Source organism: Triturus cristatus, chromosome 7, assembly GCF_964204655.1.
Source record: "Triturus cristatus chromosome 7, aTriCri1.1, whole genome shotgun sequence".
Lineage (NCBI taxonomy): Eukaryota > Metazoa > Chordata > Amphibia > Caudata > Salamandridae > Triturus > Triturus cristatus.
This window is the reverse complement of record NC_140590.1, coordinates 824318209-824344969: the sequence shown is the minus strand read 5'-3', so window position 1 is coordinate 824344969 and position 26761 is coordinate 824318209. Positions and strand designations below refer to the sequence as shown.

Sequence of the window (26761 nt, the reverse complement as noted above, 5' to 3'; positions counted from 1 at the left end):
CATTGCATTACCATAATTGACAACATATCTAATAGTATTCTTACATCAGTCATAGTTAAAACATCAGTTATTGATACAAAAACGGAAAGAGTGTTAAGAGCAGCCAAAAAATAACCCTAAAAAGTAGCTAGGGTACTTGCAGTCACTAAGACCAAAACCTAGGTGTAAAATCCCGGTAAAAACGAGACCCAAACCAGTCTCCAAGACAGGCCCAAAAAGGCTGCCGAACCGCAGTTCCATCTCCAATAAAAGAGTGCAGAATATGTAAATAGAAAGACAATCAGAAGTAGGTACCTCTCATATTTTTATAAAAAATTGTGGTCTTCCCCGTATTAAGACCTTTGGGAATCCTAGTTTCAAGTAGTATAATATATTTCGATTCCAATTGTCTAAGTTGTTTCTCCCTATTCCCTCCTCTAAGGTTCTTGGGCACTGAGACAATAACGAAATAGCTCAAGTCATTTAAGTTTTTCTTATGTACTAGTTTGAAATGGCGAGCTACTGGATAACTCTCATCTGAATTAACAATCGCCCATAAGTGTTGCAGAATTCGGTTGAATACTTGTAACTTGGTACTGCCAATATATTTCAATTTACACGTACATTCAAGTACATATACCGCAAAATCCGTGCAGCAAGTAAACAACCCCTTGATTTTGACGGGATTTGGGTCAAATGCACTCCAATATTCTGTTGTGTTGATGCCAATCTTACAGGCCCGACATGAAATACATTTGTGGAAACCTGTTTTTGTATATTGCCAGTTAATGGGAGCTACCACCTCCGGGCTCGATTTAACCAGGGCATCCCTCATTGAGGTTGCCCTTCTAAAGGTAATGAGTGGCGGGTCTGGTAAAAACTGAGACAAAGTTATGTCTGTTCTGAGTATGGGCCAATGCTTATTAATGATGCTCCTAACTTTTTTCTCTTCACTGCTAAAAGTGGTTATCAGTCTTACCTGGTCATCACAATGGTGGGAATCAGTATTCACTCCACCAATCTCTTTATTTCTTGACTTGGAGGTAGTGTCCAAACAATGCTCTCTCGTATGGTTATTAGCCCTAGTTTTTGCCATTTCTAACATTTTTGGACAGTATCCACGGGCAATAAATCTATTCTGGGCTTGAGCTTGGCATTCAACAAGATCTTTTTCCGAACTGCAGATTCTCCGCATTCTTAGAAATTCACCGTACGGTATACTTTTGATCAGATGACCTGGGTGGGAACTGCTCGCATGCACTTCCGCAGTGCCTGCGGTTTTCTTTCTGTGTAGTCTAGTCTGTAGCACATTATTCTCTATGTAAATCTCTACATCAAGGAATTGGATACATTGTTTGCTTATATCTGCACTAAATTGTAAATTCAAATCATTCTCATTGATAATTTTTACAAATTCATTGGCAGATTCCACAGACCCTTTCCAAATCATGCATACGTCATCGATAAAACGCCAGAATTCCACCACATGGGAGTCAACCAAACCTCCATGGGTGCCCCTGAGGACATATTCCTCCCACCACCCCACATGCAAACATGCGTAGCTTGGGGAGAAACATGCCCCCATTGCGACACCCCGAAGTTGTTGAAAGACTTCCCTATTAAACATAAAGTAGTTGTTCTTCAAACATAATTCTATCATTCTCAGAATCATATACATATATATACACACACACACACGTGTGTATGTATATATATATATATTCACTTAAAAAACCATAGGTTTCACACATGTTATAGTTAGCTGGACATTTCACTCGTAAAAAAACATTGAAATTCCCCCGTTATAGTTAGTGCAGGCAACTATAACTCACGCGACCGCAATCCTCTGCTGATGACGTCAGATATTACATCACTCTATTTAGACACTTATTTACCCATCTCTTCTTCCATTAATTTTTAGCTATACATATATTACAAATATTTTTTTTTCAGAAAGACACATATGTCATCAGTGATGTAATATCTGACGTCATCAGCAGAGGATTGCGGTCGCGTGAGTTATAGTTGCCTGCACTAACTATAACGGGGGAATTTCAATGGTTTTTCACGAGTGAAATGTCCAGCTAACTATAACATGTGTGAAACCTATGGTTTTTTAAGTGAATTTGCAAGGTTTTTTAAATGCTAATTCGTAACTATAACGTGTGTGAAACCTATGGTTTTTTCAGTGAATTTGTACGGTTTTTGAAATGCTAAGTTATGTATTTATTTTATTTTAAGGTTTTTCACCGTGCGCGTACCGTACGCGCACGGTGCGCTTCGCGCACCATGCGCGCGCTGTGGGCGCGCACCGCGCGCCCACGTTACGCAGTTCGCGGAATTATTCCGTTTCCACCGTACGCGCACGCTACGCGTACTCTGCGATTTTTCACAAAAAAATTAAAGGAAATTTTGGCCCTTGGGGGTCCTTCTGGGACCCCCTGACTAAGGCTAGGGGGTCAGGAACTGTCCACCCTGCCCCCTTTTCACGTTCTCCACCTTTGTTTTTCACCCCCTCAGACTGCGAGAGACAAAATGGCGGCCGACACTTCCTGGTTTCGACCGATTCGAATGTTTACTAAGATCTAACAATCAATCAGAATCGCGCTCGCGCACGGCAGCGTGCGCGTACGGTAAGTTTTACCGTACGCGCACGGTGTGCGCTTATAGATATATATATGCTTTTAAATGTTATTTTCTCATGAAATACTGAACAGATTTACACCAGACCTGCAAAAGGCACATCCCTGACCTGAGGACTACCTCTCTGCCAAATTTCAAGTAATTCTGTTCAGCCGTTCGGGCTGTAGCTTGGACTAAAGGTCCTATGGAAAAATGCATGGGGAAAACGCGTTTTGGGACCCCCCCTTTTTCTCAGCCCCCGCTTGACGAATCCCACCGAGACTTTCAGGGAAGGAGCGGTGTGGAAGGCTCCACCTATTTTGAAAATTTCGAGAGGATTCGTCAATCGGCGCCAAAGTTATTCCAAATAGAATGTTGCGGATTTCCTATGGAAACACGATCCTAACTATAACTATCTACTGGCGACCGCCAGTAGATAATATATATTTATATATTATAGATATATATATATATATATATCCCAACAAAGAAAGATCCCACTTGGAAAGAGCCTCACTGATGTTTAACGTTTTCTTTATTGCAGGTGCAGCTTGAAGAACGAGACACACGGAAACCTTCTTAAAAGCCTTACGTGTTTCGGGCGCACTCACTGCCCTTGTTCACAGGCTATAGCAGGCAAAAATCAAACAGTTTCTATTCCGACAGTCACTGAATATAAATCAAAAGATGCCACACCCCATAACAGGGCTCCTAGGCATCACGGTCCTTGTAGTGCTGAAGAGTCTTACCCCAGTGGGTTTTCGTGTAGGTTTGCCAAAATTCATGCGTGTCACCCATGTGGGTCGGTCTCCATGCGCTCTGCTCTTCAGCTGCCAATACACCCCAGCAGTGAAAACACATCAAGTCCTATACTGACACGAAGATTCGGTCAGCAGGCCCGCTGTCCCGTGGCGGGCAGTTTCCACGGCCGGACTGTCCGTTATAAATCCCAACAAACAAAGCGCCCACTTGGAAAGAGCCTCACTGATGTTTAACGTTTTCTTTATTACAGGTGCAGCTTGAAGAACGAGACACACGGAAACCTTCTTAAAAGCCTTACGCGTTTCAGGCGTGTATATATATATATGTATATTTGTATGGTATTGTACGATATTGACTGCCATGGTATAGTATGATCAGGGTCACTGAAATAATGCAAATCTATGGCTAGGGATTGTTAGGCATAGTTATAGATTTTGTAGGCTGCATACCCTTATGTCAAAGGGTGTGTCCCCTGGGCACTGGTTTCTCAATTCCTGAGATTTTGTTTGGTTTCAATAAAGTTACAACAATGTTGTTAGTTGTTTGTTGTTTAATTATTCATCAAGAAATTCATCTTCATTTCCATGATGCATTCATTTTACATAAATCACTTTATTACATATCCCGATGCATTTCGGCTCAGTGCCTTCGTCTGGGGAATGTCTAGAAACAAATCATATACGAACTAGGCTCAATATGCAGTTGTATTGTTATGTTTATAGCTTAAACATTTTTAGGACCATGCGGTGTGAGGTAAATTAAATTGGTTGTGCCCCTATCTTCCAGTCGAATCGATTCTCTTGTATCGCTTGTGTGTGTCAGTTACTTTCGAATTCACTGTTATAAGTGCTTCAAGATGGTGCAAAGCATTTAACAAAAGGCGTGTTTGTGAACTTTATTTAAACGTGCGTGCTCATTAACATGGTGTTATAGGGTGATTCGTGTGGAGAATAATATTTTACAAGTCCCGCTTATGAAAGGCGCAAGGGAAGGAAAAGGAAAGTTACTCGCTTAATCGCATGCGCTTCCTCGCTTACTTACGATGTGAAAGATGTAAATTGTTGAAACTCTCAAGCGCGTTCAGTGTAGAAACGTGCAGGTATTGCTCCTGGCGTGTAAAGGTGAACGCCGGCATTAAACATCCGGGTTTGTGAAAGTTAGAAATAGAGATGGGACTGTCTAGGTGAAGCTGACAGTGAAAAAAGATTATTGTATATAATGAGATGTGTCTGTTGTGATTGCGAGTTGTGCGATCGATTCAACAAAACTTAACTTAATATTGTAAAACATCAAAATAGAACATCAAGATAGAGATTAAATCAAAATTAAATAATAAGAATATCAAAATTAAATCCATTATCTGTTACATTGGAAACAATGTGGTTGTGAATCAGGTCAATCAGAGATAACAAGTATATTCCATCCGATCATTCATCCCATGGGGATTCATGGAATTCAATGTGCGTATCCAATCATTTTCACGCTGTAGTAATGATCTATGATTGTCTTTGCCTTCAATTTTTGTGATTATTTCTAAAACACAAAATTTCAATTGGCTAATATTATGTCCGGCCTCTATGAAGTGACTTGCCACTGTTGATTTTAGGTTTTTAGTTCCGATGTTACTCTTGTGTTCGTTGATACGCGTTTTAATTTTTCCCTCCATTTGTCCCACATAGATTTTTCCACATGGGCATTTTAACAAATATATTGTATTGGTTGTGTTACATGTGGCTGTTACTTTCAATTTGATGATGTGTCCTTTCATAGGATATGTTATATAGGGACCGGAAATGATGTTATTGCAGTTGTTGCAGTTCCAACATGCTATAGTTCCTTTATACTTGATGTGTTCGTCAAGGTGAGTTGGATTTTTAATAATCTCTCCTAAATTTTTGGCTCTGGTATATGCGAAAATGGGTTCTTGTTCAAAGATGTTGTTGAAATCTGGTTACAGTTTCAATATGGGCCAGTGCCTTTTGATGGTATCTTTGAAGGCTTTGCTCATGGTAGAATATTTAGAGACTATCGTTGTCCGATTGTGTTTGAGTTTTTCTTTCGGTAGTAATGCTATGTCTCTGCGGATGGTGTTGCTTCTATTTTCTGCTTGAATCAGTATATGTTCAGGGTATCCCCTTGCTTTAAACCGTTTTAGCATTTCATTTATGCGTATGGTCCTTGTGTCAGGATCAGATACAATTTTTTTTACTCTGAGTATTTGTGTAAAAGGCATTTGATTTTTTAAAGAATTAAGATGAAAACTGTCATACGAGAGCATGTTATTTTTATCGGTAGTTTTTCTGTAAAGATCTGTTTGAAATCCTTCAATGGTTTGTATTATTTTCACGTCCAAAAAGTTGATAGATTGTTCTTGGATTTCAAAAGTGAATTGTATTCTTTGGTCTACCATCCAGCAGTGCACGCACTACCTTCATCGTATATAGTTATAGATTTGCCACATAATCCATCATCTGCTGCATAACCTGCAGATTTTAACAAAAAAATGTTTTAACTCAAATGGATCAAAAGTTACTAAAAGCATGGCAACATGTGTTTGCGCGCAGTGTTAGGCCCTTCCCAAAGTTTAACTGGTCCTCTTTTAGTTGCCAGTTTCTGTATTTTATTGTCAAACCGGTATTAATGAGGTTAAATATTTGTCCATACAGTATTACCATGTGTCAAAATGACAAAATAATGAAATAATACTATCAAGAAATGTGCCACATTATGCTCCATATTTGCCTTTTCTTGCTGCATAATTGAGTCAAACCTGCTGCATAATTTGGTGTTTACCTGCCACATAATTCCAGTGTCCCTGAGTATGGTATGATATAGTATGATAAAACTTATAATTAGGGCTCCTGGTTTTATGGTATTTATTTTTTTAACATTTCCACCTGTATTTATCCATATTTCGTTTTTTGGCCATCTTATTGGCATTCGCCCATATTTATTCTGTATTTTGAGAATAAATGTAGTCGTAACATGGTATAGTTCCACATTTATTTAACTCTTGGATGTACACTCATACATGGGATGCCTGTCACGTTTTAGCAAATTAAGCAGCCTTCATATAACAAAGCACTACACTCACAGGCACATATTAGCGCTATACTACAAATATATGTTAACATAGGCCTGTATTTAAAGAAATCTAATCCTATATATATATATGGTAAGGGGCAATCCCTGTGGAACGACTCCTGGTAGCCCCTGAAAGCTGGCGAATGCCCCCGCCCTGAGTCCAAGGTGAGAAACCTTGGTGTTCTGTTCGACAGTCAGCTAAATTTCTCGGCCCAGGTGAATCGCCTTACCTCGTCATGCTTTTTCCTAATTAGGACTTTGAGAAAGATCTTCCCTTTTATTGCGCAAGAACTCAGAAAGACAGTGGTGGTGGCCCTTCTGCTGTCCAAGCTTGACTACTGTAATGCCCTACTATTGGGGATAAACAAGGCCCAGTTGAGTAGGCTACAGTCATTACAGAATGCCGCTGCGAGATTGCTTCTGAACATTCCTAGAGACCAATCCACCTCGGCGGGAATTAGAGCCTTACACTGGCTTCCTGTACAACAACGTGTGGAATTCAAGGCGTTATGCCTGGTCCACAAAGCTATCTTCGGGGGCGGAGCTAAAGATATCCAAAAAATGCTGATCCCCTATACTCCCGGTCGTGCCCTAAGATCTAGTACCTTGGGCCTTCTTAAGGTGAACAGGACTAGGAGAGTTAGATGGGGTGGAAGAACCTTCTCAAACTGCGCCGCGAAGCTTTGGAACAAGCTGCCCTTTTCTCTGAGATCTTTGCCAAATCATCAATCCTTCAGGAAGGTCCTGAAGACTTGGCTGTTTGCTTCAATGTAGCCCCTGCTTAACCCCTTCGCTGCGGCGCGAATTCCGCCGCAGCGCTGGGGGGGTGAGGGGTGAGCGCGGCGCCGCCATGCTCATGACGGAACCACGCCAAAATGAGTCACGGGCGAGCTGTGCTCATGACGGCGTGGTTCCGTCATGAGCGCACAAGGGGTTAAGACTGAAACACCTCCACACTTACCAGCGCCAAGACGCTACGGCAATCGAGCGCTTTATAAACCTATATCCTATCCTATCCTATCCTATCCTATCCTATATTATATATGTTTTTTAACCCTCCATGATATCTATCTGCTCAGCTGTTGCCTGAAATTCATGAAAGACTGCATGGAGAGTCTCTCACAAGAAGCATCATTTTCTGTATTTTTCCGCTTGTAAAAATAAATACCGACAGGAAACACATTTGTTTCTGTCTGTATTTATCTGTAAAAATCTGTAAAACTGGAAAACCAAAAGTTTACTTATAATTATATGGTATGGTATGTTATGGTCTGACACTGTATTTTATGGTATGCCCTGTCATGCTATGTTACGTTATGGCATGTTGTGGTATGGTATGGTATAGTATGGTACCATGGAATGGTATGCCATGGCCTGTCAAAAATATAGCATAGTATGGTATATCCTCTCATTATATAGTATGGTATGGCATGGCCTGTCATTGAATAGTATGGGAGGGTATGCAATGGTTTTGTATGGTATGGCTTGCAGTACTTAATTTGTCAAAAAATAAATGCCAGCGCCCTTGTCAGAAGGCCACTGCTGCTTGCACAACCTAAGGCTGGGTCTGTTGGTTTAGTGGACCAATGTGTCCACTAAAGGGGCCTGTGTTCGAACTCATGATCACAGGTTCAAACCTTGGCAGGCCCACTCAGCCTTTCCTCCTTCTGAGGTCAATAAAATGAGTACCATTGAGGTGGGTAGCAATAAACATCTGTTATTCTGCCAAGATACCCTTCTGGGTGAACGTGCGCTTTAAAAATACACATATTATGTTATATTACTACCCCTACTAGCACCGCCAATGAGACAACCATCACAACTAAAAAATCACACACATGGAAGTGTGACAATTTAGGCTTTAAATATACTTTAAAAATTACTAACACATGCAGCCCAAGCTTCTCTTATAGCTTTGGGTGGCAGGTATTAGTGATTTTTATGTATATTTAATTATTAAACAGCTTTTGTTGTGCTCCTCACAAAATCAAATAAACAGTGCCACCATGTGGCAGTCTGTTATAAGAGCTGGTGTTGACAATAAAGTGTCAGTGTCAAGTACCGGAAACCACCGGCTCAAATTAAACCCTGATGGCCTGTTGTTGTGCAGTATGCTATGTACTGTCATTGTATAGAACAGTATGGTATGGCTATGGTATGGCCATTGCATAGTATGATAAGGTATGATGTGGTATGGCATATCATTGTATAGTATGCTATGGTATGGCATGGCCTGTCATTGTATAGTGTGATATGGTATGGTTTGATATGGTATGGCCTTTAAATGTATAGTATGGTACGTTATGGTATGGCTTGTCATTATATAGTATGCTGTGTGTTGTTATTTCCGGTCATGGTATATTATGGTATGGCATAGTTACCAAGTTTCTCAGGTCCATGCATGATGTGCTGCTCTCGTTCAAGTTTCTTCCTTTGAATTTTGGGACTTGTTGTCCTGTTTCATAATGTATTAAACTGTTCTAAAATTTCCAGGATTCAAAGGAAAAACCCTGGAATGGAGCAGCACATTACTTAAGGATCTGGGATATTTGGCAGGGTTGGCACGGTATGCTATGTTATGGTGTGATATGGTAAGGTATTGTATGGTCTTTCGTTGTATAGTACGGTATAGTACAGTATGATATATTATGGTATGGCATTGTATGGTATGGCCTGTTGCTGTGTAGTATGTTATGGTATGGTAGGGGTAAGGTAGGATATGGTATGTATGGTATGGTATGAAATGGTATGGCATGCCATAGTATACTATCACTGGTATTGTATAGTATAGTATGTTATGACCTTTCATTCTATACTATGGTATGGTATGATATAGTATAGGTTGTCATTGTGTACTGTTGCATGGTATGATATGGTATAGAATGATATGGCCTGTCATTTATTGTATGTATGGCATGGTATGATATGGTATGAAATGAAATGATATGGCCTGTCATGTATTGTATGGTATGGTATGTATGATATGGCATGGTATGCTATGGTATGCTATGGAAAGATATGGTATGGCCTGTTATCGTATAGAATGGGTTGGTACAGTAATCTTTACAACAATGTGCACATTGAGCTGCAGGAAGAACCGCAATAGGAGTGGCCAAATAAGCAAAACCATTTTTTTTCAATATAATCACTGTAGAATGTTCTATCTAACCCGTAATCATGCAAACATAAAACAATTCAAAACACACCTTATTTTTTGCATAAAACATGTTCATCTTGCCCAAATCATCCAATAAATTATGAAGCACGTACCAAAAAAGCACTGTGCTACAAACTAAACAAGTGATTACTTAATAGCAATAGCTCAAAGCCATTAATGTATTTCGAAATCATTGTCAAAAGCAACGCTAACATCCGGCGGCCTGCTGGTGTTTGTGTGCTGCATCACAGGTAGAAGCAGAGAGGATGAAAAGTAAAACGGGATGAGCATGGGAAACGAGCAGTAAAAACCACCGCGCGGAACAAAATCAAAGGCAAAACAACATAAAAAGAAATAAGGCTAGATGCATAAAGGTAAACTTATACTTTTGTGTACGTTTACTGTGTTTTAGGTATTCACAAACTATGAGTTTAATTTTATTGATTGTAATTTCATGACCGCGTAGACACTGCCCATAAAAAGATAGACCTGTCCTATCTTTCTTTCAGCTGCCAACCGACTCCTCTGTCACCATCTCTGACGTTCTACCACAACATCACTGCACACCCTCTCTCTTCCTGTGAGCAGCCCAGGTTCCAAACGTTGTGTGGCACAATCTGCTTTCATTCCGAATGTTCTGTATAAAGGCCATGCATAGGAGGCAGTACTGCCCTCTGGACCATTTACACACTGTCTGAGATATGTTAAGCTTTATGGCTCTCTTTTGTTCACTCGGGCAGAATGACAGCAGTGCAACACAAGGACCACTTGAGGACTTGCTCTTCAGGCTTACAATGTAAAGGTGTCAGGCAACCCCTGAGGCCCTAATTAATCATCTCTGGGAGTAGTATCGATGCATGTATATCCTAGGCGTTGCAGGCTAGAGAGATTGAAAAACATGGATTCAAGTGATTAAACGGAGTACATCTGTTTGCAAGCAGTAGTACATAATAGATGAATATAGTCCATTTAATCTAAAAAGGCTTGTGACAAAATGTTGCTGTTCCAAAAGTTGAGTGAACTGTGGTTTTAAATATCCATTCGCTCAATAACATACCATGCATTTTCCATCATGTTATTCACTATTACTTCTAAAGTGCAGGAGGACATTCTCCCAGAAGTCACACTTTGTTTTTTGCTATAACTATTTATTTGCCACTAAAGGAACTTTTAAGCACCAGTAAGTTGCTGTCAGCAGCCTTACCTCCCCTTTCTTCTACTATTTCCTGCTACATTTCATCCAACTTTAGAACTTGAGAACCAATTGTATGTCCGATATTTCACTCACCAATGTGGCACATCGAAGACTCATTCCATCGCCCTAACGTGCTCTGACCAACAACAGGCAAGTATCTGTAGGTGCTTTGTTTAATAACTTGCTTCGTGTCATTATAGAAACGTACCTACGGATACTTGCCTGTTGTTGGTCAGACCACGGTAGGGCGATGGACTAAGTCTTCGATGTGCCGCATTGGCGAGTGAAATATCGGACATACAATTGGGTATATTGACGCCCTGAATAACTTGTTTCTACTAAGTGACTATCATTACTGTAATTAGATTTACAAGTATTAAGGCACACTCACTGGGTGATTATGAATGAACTATGCATGTCAAAATGGCAGACTGTGTAAATAGATATTGAGCATAATGCAGTCCATTTTCTCTTACAGCACTTTTTCCTGTTCAATGAAGAGGAGACAGGAGTGTTTTAAACGTGGTGAAATGGTTAATGGGAACACTATAGCATTGAGAAAGGCATAATTGGTGAAACACATCTGCCAAATTAAAGTGAAGACTGTGAACTGCAGAGTGCCCCGTAATTTGATGGTATGGGAATTTGGTGGTTAATGTTTTCGTGACAGCCGCAGTGGAGGCATCCGTCAGCAAGTTGTTCGGCAGCGTTTGTGGCATTTGGTGGGAAAAAAATAATATATATATGTATATATATATATATCAAATTTTATTTTTAAAATGATTAAAAAGATACAACAGCACATTGTGAAACGTGTGCATTGTAGTGGCTAGCATTGTAAAGGTATGTGATGTATTGAACACGTTGTAATGTATCAATGTAAAGACTATCGTTGTAATGCGTAATACCCTTTGGTTGTTATCCCACGTTGAATTAATCTTCTCTTGTAAAGCACTTTAATGCCCTTTGGCCATGTGCGCGCACTGCAGTAGAAAAATGCTAATAAATAAATAAGTCCATCCATAACCAATTTGTGTGCAATTACTAGTGCTTGTAAATCTACGGGCTGAGTAGCCAAATAACTTTGGGTTACAAAAGGGGCCACGTTTTATTTTGCTTTCAGTCAAAAAGGATTTTGTCTAAAAAAGTTATCAAATGTTATCAATATTGAATTTTTTTTTCATTTAAAGTGTATTTTTCCACAAACGTTTCTACCAAAAGATCTAATACACACAGCACAAAGTCAACAGGCCAGTGTCAGTCCTAGAAAGATCCTGACATCTCATAAACAGCATAGGTAGATCATGCAAATAGGAAACTGGGAGATTTTCCTATTGGCCGATATTTTTGCAAGGCCATTAGAGCTGGAGCAGAGTCATTCACATGTCAGGCCAGAACCTGCAAATTTGATTGAGGCTTTCCCCAGCTCTATGGGCCTTGCTGAACCGCTGGCCTGTCTTTACGTCTTCTCTGTATGGTCAAAAGCCAGTTAGATGCACCCTTCTCTGGTGCCTATCCAGGCTATGGATGATGCCAGTCTGCAGACCCACAGCAGCACTTCCCGCCCAGCACACCCATCACAAACACTTACCTGCATGTAATAGACAACGTATCCTTGGCATCAATGACCATCTCCTTCGCAGCACTGATCGTGGGTGGGGTCATGGTGTATCCCTGCGCCAGGCCTACATAAAAAGGCAGAACAAAGGGAGTAATGCAGAGGCTATCCAGGCTTCTTTGCCAAAACAACAGGGCTCATTTCACATCAGCAGCAGATTTGCAAATTAAAGATGAAGTCCCCCACAAGAGAGTTACAGAGACCCCCAAAATGTTGCACCTGTGTCAACATTTGGGAAGAACGCCCTGCACGTTGCTAGGGTCATGTTTAATATTAAGCTTGTCCCACCCGGACACTATTTCTCGACTGTTATCACACTGGCTCCATTTTTTAATTGAGGTGCTGGGGCCTCTTTCACAAAACATCATTATGTGCCCTGAATGGAGCGGGCCGACCCCAGCCCCGATTTAATCAAAATGACTAGGAAATGAAAAAGAGCAAAAATATGAAATTTTACTGGATGAGTGAGAAGCAGACAAGAGATCAATGTGATATTTGACCCTCTCTTGTGGGAATAGATATTGTTCTTTTCTCTGAATAACGTTCCAACTCGTGTCAAATGCACCCGCTCCCCACCACACCTTTCAGAAGCCTCAGTGACCGAAACTCGGACATACTCACCCTGTAAGTAAACACCAGATTCTCTAAATACACACAAATGAATACATCACTGCGGAGCTCCTAGTGGAAACCGAGCACCCGTTCTTCCATAAAAGTGGTCTGTTTTGGTGAAACTATGCAGCATGCGCAGCCCAAGCACACCAACAGCTCTAGACAAGAAAGTGAACATTGGAATGCCACAGTTCAGAACGGAAGGTGAAAATGGAGCCACGGCCTCCCTTCTGATCCGCACAGACGTGATTTAGGAACAGAGCAACGATTTGCAGTGCTGCTATGAGATAAATAGCATTTTGCCTACAGGTGCACTCCACTGAAAAAACACTTCTCTAGGTGACTTCTATGGACTAGTTCTAGGAAAGTGCTGGCCATGACAGGATGCAATTGTCCAGAATGACTGAACAAGACCCTTGTGGAGAGAGAGATGCGGATGTTTTCGCATAACAGACCAGGCGTGGGCAGTAGCAGCTCTTGGAGTCAGCGTCTGTGCTGCAAGCCTGGCCTAGAATTCATCCCTTGACCAGCAGGCCTCCTGTGTCCAGGCAGGTGCATCATTCTAGTAGCATTCTTGGCCAGAGGCTGCTGTGGAAACTCTGTGACCTTGCAGGGTAGAATGCTGTGGGGAATGAATGATATGCTAAAGCTATAGGCAGTAACCATGTTTGCACGTTGCTGCGAATATCCTAAGATACCAAGGGGCAGATTTATGAGGTTTTGCCGTAGGGAAGCGCAGCAGGCCTTCCTGCTTCGCTTCCCTACGGCAAAAGAAAAGGGTAGGGATGCGCCGTATCTATAAAATGCGGCGCATTCCTGTCCTTTTCCCCTGCGCCGGCGCACAATGGGCTGCCTGCGCCAACGCAGGCACCTCTGCACCATGGTGCAAGGGTGCCTGCGTTGCGGAGATGAATATTTTTGTACAGGAAGGGAAACCTTTCTGTACAAAAATAATCACAAGAGGTTTTTCCTCTTTGTATGGGTGCTGCAGAATGCAGCACACATAGAAAAAAGAAAAACGAGGAGAAATAAAGATATTTCTCCACGTTGCGCCTCCCTTACGCCTCCCCTGGGGAGGCGGAAGCTTTTGGCGCTGCCTCAGATTTACGATTTCTCATAAATCTGGGGCAGTGTCAAAAGGCCATGGATGTTGCTGGGAACGCCCCCAGCAACACCCATTGCACGCCCCTTTAACGCAGAACACTGCGTTAAAGGGACTGATATTTATGAGGCAGCATTAAGCCAAAAAAAGTGGCTCAGTGCTGCCTGATAAATATCATGCAGGCTTCTGCGCCACGGAACGTCACAAAAAGTGACGTTCTGATGGCGCAACGGGCCTCATAAATCTGCCCTTCTATACGGAGCGGCTACTTTAAAGCCGCTCAGTGTGCACTTTTAAAGTGGAATAGAGATCCCCTTGCAGGCCTGCAAGGGGATGTCTGGAGGGTCCATAAGACCCCCTTTACCTCCTGCAGAGGGCTGCTCTCAGAGGGCTTCTTTGCCTCTGCGCCTACCTCGCTCATACAGCGTGGGCGCAGAGGCCTAGGGATTCCCTCATATGCATGGGGCACGCCCCCATGCAAATGAGGGATCGCCCCCTTGAAGATAGTACTGGCGCTTTATGTACGCCAGTGCTATTGGTATTCCAGACGGGGCCGAGCAAGCGTCTGCGGCCCCTTCTGTCATATCAAAGTGCGTTGGGGCGCGCAAAGCAGGCGCAAATGCCCATTGCGCCCCCTGTGCACTTTATGTAATACGGCCTCTGTGTTTTTTTCATTCGGCACCTATTTGCACAGTTTTTACATCGACCATTTGCAGACAATTACAATTTCAAACACACGGATGTGACTTGATTTGCTCAAAATCACGATTGTTCTAGCTGTACCTCGTGTGTAAATCAGTGTATCAACTTGACCCATCGTATTAACATCTACACCATCCTGAGTGAGAGCCCCAGTTACTACCTCCGGGTACTCTGTGCCTACTGAGACAAACAGCACAACTCACCTCCTGAGAAGAGCGCCCCTGGAGGGTCCCCTGGAGGTGCAGCGCAGGAGCTCCAGCCCCTCCTCTCTGAAGTTTTTTTTGTCAAGTATGCATTAATGATCCATTATAAATACACGCACTGTGAGTTGTAGTGACAAGATATATAGCTGTGTCATCACCCAGTGTAACTATGTGCCATTATGTGCAGTTATTCCTCAGGCCTTGTCTGCCACGACCCTCACCCTGCCACACACACTGTGGACAAGATATGGTTAGTGTTTAGATGAGGCTGGGGGCTGCCTGTGTTTTATGAGCGCTGAGGGTGCCGGGCCTTTGTGAGTCATTGAGGGAGGATCTGGAAAGCATCACACAAGCCCCCCAGGAGGGTCCTGGGAAAAAATCTAAGGAGGCACTGTGGCCACACAAGAATTACATTAGATCACAGAAGACTATGAGTACAAACCCGAAGCCCGGGGCGGAGAGGGGGCGACAACTTCTCTTCATCATCACCCTGAAGTCTATGGATGCAAATCAGAAGCACGCGGCAGGGGGTGATGACTTATCATTATCATCATCACCTTGAAGTCTATGGGTGCAAACCCGAAGAGTTGGGGGGGGGCAACAACTTCCTCTTTATCACCATCATCACTATGGGAGGGGTGTGTCGCAGTGGCCAGGGCGGCTGACTCCAGAGCACAGGGGTCATGGTTCGATCCCCAGCACCGGTGGCAGCTCAGCTCAGCACAGCATCATGTGACTCTGGGCAGTAGCTCAATCTCCTCGATGGCCCCCAGCGCCTCCAGACCCTTAGGGATGATTAGTTTGTGCTTTACAAGTACCGGGTTACCCTGCAGCCTTTGCTGCATACCCGAAGCACAGGGAGGGGGCGAAAATCTCATCTTCATCACTCTGAAGCCAGTGGGTACACATACGAAATGTTGTGGGCCCCAACAACGTCCTCTTCATAACAACACCTCTGTCTATCGATCTCTGGTCCACGCTGACAGGAACAAGCATTGGCAAAGCCAATATGTCTCGCCTATGCAAGAGTTATTGGCTTTGCCAATGTGTTTTAGCCATGTTATACACCAGCGTGGCTGCTGTTCAGCATGGTAAAAGTTAGTGGTGTACAGGAGAGATGCATGGAGTGAGAATGGTGAAGAGTGGAGTACAGTGTTTTGGAGTGGAGTGGCAGAGAGTCTCGTCTGTTGGAGTGGCATTGTGTGGAGTTGAATAGAGTAGCAGACACTGGAGTGGCATAGAGTAGAGTGGACTGCCGTAGAGTGCATTGGTGTAGAGTGTTGTAGATTATTGTGGCGCAGAGCGCAGTGGCACTGAATCTAGTAGCACACAATGTAGCGTCGTAGAATGCAGTGGAGTAGATTAGAGTGGTGTATAGTAGAGTGCAGCAGTGGAGAGTGGAGTGGAGTGGTGCAGAGTAGAGTGGCGCCAAGTAAAGTAGCATAGATTGCAGTGGCAGACTACAGTGGTGTAGAGTGGTGCAGAGTGGTGCAGAGTGGTGTGGCGTAGAGTTGAGTGATGCATAAGGCAGTGGTGCAGAGTAAAATTGAGAGACATGTAGTGCAGTGGCATAGCGTGCAGAAAAGAAGAGTCAAGTAGAATGCAGTGGTGTAAAGTGGTGCAGAGTAGAGTAGCATAAAGTGGTGCAGAGTGGAGTATAGTGCCAAAGAGCGCAGTGGCATAGAGTGGAGTAGGGTAGAGTGGAGAAGTGCAGAGTAAAGTGGCATAGAGTTCAGTGACGGAGAATACAGTGTTGCAGAGTAGAGTATCAGAATGCAGTGAAGCAGAGTGACGTAGAGAGCAGTGGCATTGAGTAGTGATGCAGAATAGAGTGCAGTGGCATACATAGGGGCAGATTTATGTCTCCTGGAGCATCCCCGCAAATCAGCAGGGATGCGCCAGGAAAGATGCGTCACGAAAGTTTACCCTTGCGCCACAAAAGATGTGCTGCATTTACAATGCAGCGCATCGTGGCGCAAGGATAAACAGATGCGTGACGCATCTGATGGCGGAAGGTTGGCGCATTGCTGGAGTTGCGTCGCAAGTGCGACGCAGCTCCAGCAAGGCTCGGGGGTGCCCTATTGTTACAATGCTGCGTCAATCCTTACGCCTGCTTCAAGCAGGCGCAGGGTTTTGACGCAGCATGGCCGGAAAAGTGACTGAGTGAAATCTTGTAAATTTCACTCAGCCACTTTTCGGAGGCATTCCTGCGCCGGATGGCCCCCCCTGTGCAGGTACGCCCACATATGGCGCAAGCTTTACAACGTGACGCATCTCCTTAGATGCGTCACGTTGTAAATGGGGCGCAACATGGCACAGGGTTTACGCCGCCGCTGCGTCATAAAAGTGACGCAACGGCGGCGTAAAAGTGGCGCAAGTCCGTTATACATCTGCCCCATAGAGTGCAGTGACATACTGGCGTAAAGTGCATTGGTTAACAGTAGAGTAGCGTAGAGTACAGTGGCAAACAGCTGAGTTGAGCAAAGTGGAGTAGAGTGGCATAGATTAGATTGTTTCAGAGTAGAGTGCAGTGGGGTAGAGTAGAGTGGTGCAGGTTAGAGTGCAGTTGCAGCAAGTGGCGTAGAGTAAAGTGGTGTAGAGTGCAGTGGCATAGAGTTCAGTGGTACAGAGTAGATTGGAGTGGTGTACAGTGGATTGACATAGAGTTGAGTGTTACAGAGTAAAGGGCAGTGGCATAGAATGTATTGGCATAGAGTGCAGTGGTGTAGAGTGCAGTTTTGCAGAGCGGCGTAGAGTACAGTGGGGTAGAGTGGAGTTATGCAGAGTTGATTGGTGTGGCTTAGACTGGAGAGGTGTAGAGTGCAGTGGCAAAGAGTAGAGTGGTGAATAGTGCATTGACTAAGAATAGAGTGCTACAGGGTAGAGCAGAGAGGCATAGCGTGAAGTGGCATAGAGTGGAGTGGTGCAGAGTGCAGTGGTATCGAGTGGTGCAGAGTGGAGTGGCGTAGAGCGGAGCATGCATGGTATGGTAGCGCACTGCCATTATAGACAACACTTTTTGAATTAAGATGGCCATTCCATCTGCACAGACATACAGTTTTACTAATAAAATCATACAGTGCACAAACGAAAATGTGTTGAAATTACATCACCTAGTGTAATGAATTGTTTGGATCATATTAAAGTATTTGTTTCCAGCACACTTCAGAGATAACAAAAAATGTGCTACATTTGTGTTCCTAATTCTGATATATTCCGGAAAACTTACACAGTTCAATTAAATGTTGTGATGTGCTAGAAAAAAACAGTTTTCTACGCCCAGTACCCAGCAAGATTGTCTCATAAATCCTCTCACTCAAAGAAAGAAAAGTAAACAAGCGCCCTCAGAAGACAGCGCTTGACATTTGACCTCGATCTTTGAATGCATAGCAAATGTGAGGAGATAAGAACAAGATTGAAAAACATGTTTACAGAAAGGGAGTTCATGGAAGAATACAGTAAACATGCTTTAGGCAACGGGAAGGACAAACTGAATATGCAGAGCCTAAAGCAAATAAAGTCAGAACATATAAAGCCAGAAAATGTGAGTTACAAACTACAAAGACAATGGCAATCAACGGGTGGAATGCATTCCTAGTCCCCAAGATGTCTTTAGCAAACCAGACAGCTCTGCTGTGTGGTAGGCTGCAACCTAAAAAGACCAAAAAGAGTTATGCTTCAGAAACCATGTTTCCTGCAAAAGTAGAAATGCGTACAGTCCTCAGCACCATTTGCAGGGCTGGCGCTAGGCATGAGCAGTGTAGGCAGCTGCCTGTGGCCCAGCACTCAGTCCACCAACATGGGGTCCTGCACCAGTTCGATGCAGCCAGACCACACGGTACACCGGTCCCCTTGTGCGGATGCAATTGAAAGAAAGGTGTCTCATTGGCAACTGGGCCCAAAGGAGGAGGCCCTCTCTCCTGAGCCTCACAGATATCCAGTAGCCAGGCACACACACTTAATTAAATCAAAGAAATGCATGCAAAGGAAAATCCACAAGGAAATTAGGCCAAACCAGTTTGTTTGGAGAAAGTTATGTTGCAGGTTTATTTGGTACAATAATGGGTTAACTTATGGGCGATCCAAGGGCAGCCAGTGATTATGTGACCTAAGCTTGCTGGCAGCCTGATTAGCCAATGAGAACCAGGAATACACAGCATCTGATGCAGAACCTGTGGGGCTGCCCCCTTATCTGGACCCCATAGTCCAGGAAAATAATTCATGCGCAGAGGCTGAGCGGTACAAGGCAAGCCCCCTGTTGCTCAGGCTTACAACTGCCCTTGGGAATAATGGGGCGCTGCTGCTTTCATCCAGTGTTTCTGCCATAAGGACTGCCTAGGTATTGGCATGAAGCCCCTATGGGCTCTTTCTTATGGTTCCTTTTTGCACCAAAATCCTTTGGATTGCCCTGTAACTTCACCAAGCCTTCGGTGTGAAAACCGCCAGCGGGAGGCCCTCCACCATTACCTGTAAACTTATTTGACCTGAATTTATTCTTGTTGCATTTGTAGAGCTCCCTTGCAGCACCATAGCTTCACTAGAATGGTACTGCTGTGTCCAGTGAGTATAACTCATGGTGCCTTGGTAAACACATTACTATGGCTGGTATCTGGCTGTACCTTCAGAACCAGTTCCCTACACGCAATGGTAATTGCCCCACTATGATTGTCTGAAACTTTTCACCCAGATCGCTGATCTTGGAGGGGCAACACATGATCACAGAGTGGATAATTTATTAGGTGGTAGCATAGTGATCTGCCTGTGCTGACAGCATAGATCCTCCCCACAGGAGCTTGTCTTACACCAGCAAACGGACTCAACACTGCTGCACATAGCTGAAGTGCCTGACGTGACAGAGGGGCCCTGCCTCTCCACTTCTGACTATCCTATCCCTGTTTCTAACCCAATTCAAGAAGGATCTCAAGACCTGGCTCATTGACTGAACCTCAGCACACAGTAGGACCTGCGAATCCCCCCTCCCTCCAGTGCCTTGAGACCCTAGTGGTGAGTAGTCACGCTTAACAAATACTGATTGATTGATTGATTGATTGAAACATGCGGCGGAGTTAATCTACAAAGATGTGACTGCCAGTTGAGCCAAGAAATAAAAGTGATACGTGACCCTCTGCAGTGAATCATACTGTGCTCATTCATCATGCTTAAAATGATACCAAGCACCCCTCAGACCATGCAAATGAAAAGTGATAATCACAACAATTGTAAAAAGCACAAAAGCATTAATTGCTGACTAAATTAACAATAAACTATGTCCTAAACACGATGATGCAGAGCCCTCACAATGTCAATTCAAACTATAAATGATGAACAGACTTTGGTAGTGAGTCAGACACTAATGTTTATATTCACTCTTTCATTGAAAACAAAACCAAAAAGAAAAAGAACAAGCATTGGCATAGCCAATAGGTCAAGCCTTTGGGACCTTAGAAGTGTTTGGTTATCCAGCACAATATCCTTGGTGCAACAACATCAACTGTTGCATGGCTAAACACTTTTAAGGTCCTAAAGGCAAGACCTATTGGCTATGCCAATGCTTGTTAGAGATGGTAGACTGAAAACAATGGGAAGCACGTTTGTATGTGTTCCAAAGCAGGTCTAATTAGCAAATATTATAAGAAAGCAGTTTAATTAACAGGTATGATACTGGGTTTAAACATTGCGTTTTATGTATTTTAATAGTACGTATTCTGTATTTCTGTGTTGATGAGCACTATCATTCTGTGGCGCTCGGATAATGTAAAAGTGTTGTTCTATTTTTTTGTTTGTTTTAAAAGCTGGTCATCCTACTTCACATCGATGCCTTGAATGAGTCCTTTTATGTTTTTGTTGTGTTCTGAATGGGGAGAGTGTGTCGAAAGCTGCGAAATTAGTAACAGGGCATCTTTTATGGTGCGACCGTGGTAATATTATTGCTATAATACAGCAACATTTGCTAATCTATATAATTGATCATCTTCCTGAGGATTGTCATGGCGCGCATTTGCTTTCTACATATATTCCCTCAACTTACATTGACTTCTTCACAGGATATCAACAGTGAGGAGAGCCTGTCAAGGAGTTTACAGTTCGAAAACAGACCTCATTACCCATATTTACTAGCAGTCTTTTTGTCAACAGACGTAAAGATTCGACAGTTGACTGCTGTTAATGATTTTGTATAACGTTTTTGTAGTTCAGATTTCAGGTTAGTCACGTCATTGTCTGGCCTCCTGTATTGTGTCAGATTCCTAATGGCAGGATAGGGGAATCAAAGTCATTGTGTTAAATACCCTAACCAGTTTTTTCAGGCGGAGAGCCCCCGAGGCAAGATGATGACCCTGCAAGTGGGACCAAGGTTAGTCGACGCTCCAGTGCTAAGTTGTCTCCACTTTAGTATTGTAATTATTACGAGCCTGAAGGGCCTTCGCTTCCCTTTGAACCGATTACCTTCTACCATTAATATTTATTTAAATAAATGCTTCCTGCCCTTGGTTGGAAACTAATTACTAATGCATATACTTATTAAACATTTTGGGGCATAAGTATAGTGAGAACGCTAGATCAAGGGCTTTCCTGTAGCGGTTGCGCTCCAGAACGATGGCAGGCACTGGTTCACCTCTGCTCCGGAAGTGGACAGAGTGAAACTGGAAGTGCCCTTAAATAATCACCAGGACCAAAAGGAGACTGGAACGTAAACCGTTAGTCTCAAGGGGAAAAGAGAAAGTAACAACGTCCGGAATACGGAGCTAGTGTAATAAAGTAAAAAAGTGAAAAGTGAAATTAATGTAAACTAAATATGAACAGCGGGCTCACGTGGTATTAAAAAGAGGGGCAACAAGTTCAAAGTCAATTAATCACTATTGTGGAAGTAAACAAAACAAGTGCGGGCGCGATATGATAACAAGCCCGGTAGTGGTGCGCACGCGCGCGTGCAGCCTGCTCTTTCTCAAAGCACATACTCGTGCTTGTAGCGCGCCGCTGCGCACTCCCGCAAGCTGTATGCCGCCACAAGAACGAGTATGTGCTTGGAAAAAGAGCTGTACGATGGCTAAAGGTCTCCTGTGCAGCGCATGTGCGCTGTGTAGGCGAGACCTAAAAATGAAACAATAATCCATGATTAATTAATCGCCATTTGCTGTTGTATAAAGGTGACTGCTTCTCATGCACAGAATACAACTCGATTTTTTCAGGCGGCCTCCGATGTGATGTAATATGTAACTGCTATTTCAAACTCTCAGGGTGCAAAATAACTAGGTGGGACAGAATAAGAATGTCTGAATGAATGAATGAATGATGGTCGAAATGCACTTCTTTCAAAACCTTTTTTAGATGCTTGAAGGCAGGAATTTCAGGAGCAGGTCACAGGCGTGACTAGACAAGTGTGCCTCGGTCTCCCTCCCACGAGCCTCCAACAAATGAGCAGATGATGTTGAACCGGCAGGGGAGGGACAAGTGTACCTCTCTGTGCAAAAATGTGAAGGTCTGGGAAGGTGAATGTTGTGAGTGTGGGTGGGCCATACACGATTCCGAAATTAAAACTAAAACCTGCCTCCTACCTCGTAGTCTTGTCCAACACAAGTCTGAGTGCGACTTCAGCTCGCAAGTGGAGAAAAAGCGCCGCTCTGCCAGAGACAGGTATGCTGGGAAAAACAAAGCTCTAGCCCACATTCTGAATGGTCTGCCTTGCGGCCTAGGAGGTCAATCACCCTGTATGCTTCCTGTGATCACAGGATAGGGCGCCTTGATAGAAAACAACAATGACGATGAGCTGAAAAACACATCTCGGATGTGGTGTTGGTTATTGATTCGCCAGGCTGCGCCATGTATCTATTTAATTTTTTGACACAGCCACATGCACGCTTTCAATAGCACAGTAAGCTTGCTGCTGCAGCTCCATGTTACAGTACGCCTGAGGTCGTCGGGGGTCCCTAATTATGCATGACTAATATATTTAGTGCGGTGATGCAGACACCAGCACTGAAATACGTCTGTGTGACGCCTGATGCGTGATACTTGGCAGGGCTGAAGCACTCCACCTCCCACTCACCCAATCTGCCCGTGGGGTATCAAGCGGATAAGAGGGGTGTGCAGACTGGCACGGGAATGTTGTCCTAAAGTGCTTTCTACCAAATTGCCGCTCTACTTTCGACGGGGGTAGCATCAAATGTCATCAAATACCCACAAAATGACCATCACGAGAAGGCTCACTTGATTTGCATTGCGTTTTACCAACTCCTTTGACACTTCCCTAGGATGCCGCCAATGCTAAACCAATCCAGTAATGCGTAATATATGCATGAGTTGTGTGCATTAAACAAGTATAGATTCAGTTTACATGCCCACATTACTTGTAATTTCCACTTTCTGATTGGCGCATAATGATTGTACATTTGCATACACTATATAATTGAGGAACTTTTTGTGAATATTCCGTTGTGACTTGGAAAGGGCTGAACTAATACCCCCAGAAACTGTCTGCCTGAAACAACGCCCCACAAAAGGGCACAAGCATGCTGATTTCTAAGCTGCAACTTATAGAAAGACTGACAATGCTATGGAGAGAGAAACTAGAACAATGACCCACTTCTTGCTACTCTGCATATGAATGGCATAGTTATAGGTATGTCAAAGTGCAACTTTGTTTAAAAACGTACATATAAACTTAATTTTAAGTATACACAAAAGTGATAAGGTTATTACTGTTATTGTTTTCCATACTTCTAAAGCTTTGTAAAGCTCTCCATTTAAGCACTTTAAAATACATGAGTATAATCTTTATGCCATCAAATGTATTTAATGACTTCAAACTGTTCCTACTACCACTCTGGACCAAGATTGTTAATGCCTCTTTATGTCAAGGCATTATCCCAGATTGCTTAAAGTCTGGTCAGGTAACTCCTATTCTTAAGAAACCCATGGCAGATCATACAGAACTGAATAACTTCCGCCCTATCAGCAACATTCGACCTTTTGAAATGGAGAATAGGATTATCGGGCTCCGTCCTATCTTGGTTCACTTCCTTCCTATACAACAGATCCCAAAGATTCAAGGCTAACCTCTCCCTTTCCACTTCATCACCTATCACACTGGAGGTTCCGCAGGGATCAACGTTCTCACCCACCCTCTTTAACCTGTTCCTGGAACCACTAACTGAAATCCTGAAGTTATCCCATATTCACTATTACATGCATGCTGATGACACCCTATTGTACCTGAAAATCTCTTCTCCTGAAGATTTACGAGTTCTTAACTCTACTCCCCAAAAAACTCAAAACTGGCTTACATACAACCACTTCAAACTAAATGCAAAAAAAACAGAATTCATCTTAATTGCTCCACCCAATCAATCAGCTAATATCAGAGCATGAATAAAGCAACTTACAGCTCTAAATTGCCTTCCACACATTATAGATTCCACAAGATCACTTGGAATAACCCTTGACAAGAACCTGAATATGCAGGAGCACATCAGCTTTGTCACTGAAGGTGCCAACTTCCAAATGAATATCATAAGGAAAATCAAACCAATCCTCCACCTCGACCATTTAAAAGCAGTGGTTCAAGTCCTAGTCATCTCCAAGCTGGATTATGAAAGCGCAACCATCTGTGCCCTACCTATATCAACGCTGGACCCTTTAAGGGCCTACTATAACTTTGCTGCTAGGCTCATCACAGGATCCAAAAGATACAACCACATCACTCCAGATCTACTTGTCTGAATTGACTCTTGTTTGAAATAAGGATTGAGTTAAACATTTGCATGCATGACCCATAAAGCACTACATCATAACACCCCATTGTACCTAGCACAAAAACTGGAGCTATCTGGTGGCTGTAGATCTTCCAGAAGCTCGAGGGCTTTATTGCTAAAACCACTAAAATTCTGTGAAAAGAAAACCTACAATCGAGCTTTCTCGGGCATTGCCCCAAGAATCTGCAACTCCCTGTCCCCAGAAGTCAGACTGAACCCCTCGCCTGTATCATTTAAAAAGCAAGTCAAAGTGCTACTAATGAACAAGTTCTGGCTCTAGGGCGCATGCTCCTCAATAGCCTTCATCATTTACTACAGTTGCCAGACTATGTTCAGTTTTGGACTCCTATGATCTTGTATATTCTGTGACGGCTCACAGTCGGTGAACTTCCACCTCGAGAACACCAACGACAGCAACTCCACCACCCTGCTCGACAACCTCGCCAACCTCGGACTCAAACAGCTAGTCACGACTCCCACCCACTCCGCCGGACACAATCTCGACCCCATCTTCTCCGCCAGCAACCACGTCACCTTCAGCCCCACCACCGAACTCCACTGGACTGACCACCGCTGCATCCACTTCACCTTCGAGAAACCCACCACGCACCACAACACACAACGGACCCCCCGACGCAGCTGGAGCAAAATCACCGGAGACCAGCTAATCGCCACCCTCGCCTGAAACCCACCAACTGACACTGCCAACACCAACACTCCCGCCCGCAACCTCAGGCAATGGATCGACGACTGCGCCAACACTCTTGCCCCTATCAAGAAACCCTCAAACAGACGCACCGACAGAAAAGCCATCTGGTTCACCGCCGACCTCCAGGCATCCAAACAGACCTGTCGAAGGCTCGAGAAGAATTGGCAATACGAACAGACACAAGACAGCAATGCAGACAACACCAACTCATCCGAACCGCCGAAAGGACCTCCTTCAAGGAACGCATCGACAACAACGCACACAACAGAGCTCTTCAACATCGTGAAGGGACTCTCCAACCCCAGCTCCAACTCCAACGACATCCTGCCATCGCAAGACCTCTGCGACTCCCTAGCCACCTTCTTCCACCACAATATCGCAGACATCCACGACAGCTTCAACAACCAGGCCCCCCGAAAGCCACTGACACCTCAGACTCACCGCCCCCCAGCCACACCGACCCGCTGCTCTCCTGGACCCACATTAACGACAACGACACCATCAAAATCATGAACACCATCCACTCCGGCTCACCATTAGACCCCTGCCCGCACCACATCTTCAACAAAGCAAGCTCCACCATCGCACACCATCTCCGCAAGATCATCAACAACTCCTTCGTGACCGCCACCTTCCCGGAGAGCTGGAAGCACGCCGAGATCAACGACTTACTCAAGAAACCCAAGGCGAACCCTAAGGACCTCAAGAACTTCCGGCCCATCTCCCTACTTCCGGTCCCGGCGAAAGTCATCGAGAAGATTGTCAACAGGCAACTGACTCTCTTCCTCGAGGAGAACAACATCCTGGACCCATCCCAATCCGGATTCCGCAGCAACCACAGCACCGAAGCCGCCCTCATCGCCGCCACCAATGACATCAGGATCCTGCTGGACAACGGAGAAACCACGGCCCTCATCCTCCTAGACCTGTCGGCCACCTTCGACACCGTCTGCCACCACACCCTACGCACACGCCTCCACAACGCAGGGATCCGCGAAAAAGCCCTGGACTGGACCACCTCCTTCCTCACCGGTAGAACCCAGAGTGTCCGCCTCTCTCCATTCCGATCTAAAGACACCAAGATCATCTGCGCCGTACCCCAAGGATCATCCCTCAGCCCGACACTCTTCAACATCTACATGGCACTGCTCGCCCACATAGCCCGATCGAACGACCTCAACATCATCTCATAGGCTGACAACACTCAGCTGTTCCTCTTCCTCAGCAAGGCCCCCACCACCGCCAAAACCAACTTCCACGAAGGAAT

At 44.0% G+C, this 26761-nt stretch overlaps 1 protein-coding gene across 3 annotated transcripts in view; it reads right to left on the bottom strand.

Moving 5' to 3' along the window:
- FLT4 (fms related receptor tyrosine kinase 4) overlaps window positions 1-26761 on the bottom strand; it is a 486636-nt gene that overhangs the window by 303394 nt on the left and 156481 nt on the right. For all 3 annotated transcript variants that reach the window (XM_085617743.1, XM_085617741.1, XM_085617742.1), the window contains exon 2: window positions 12391-12484. In XM_085617743.1, the coding sequence (XP_085473869.1) occupies window positions 12391-12484 (94 nt within the window). The remainder of the gene's footprint in view (window positions 1-12390; window positions 12485-26761) is intronic.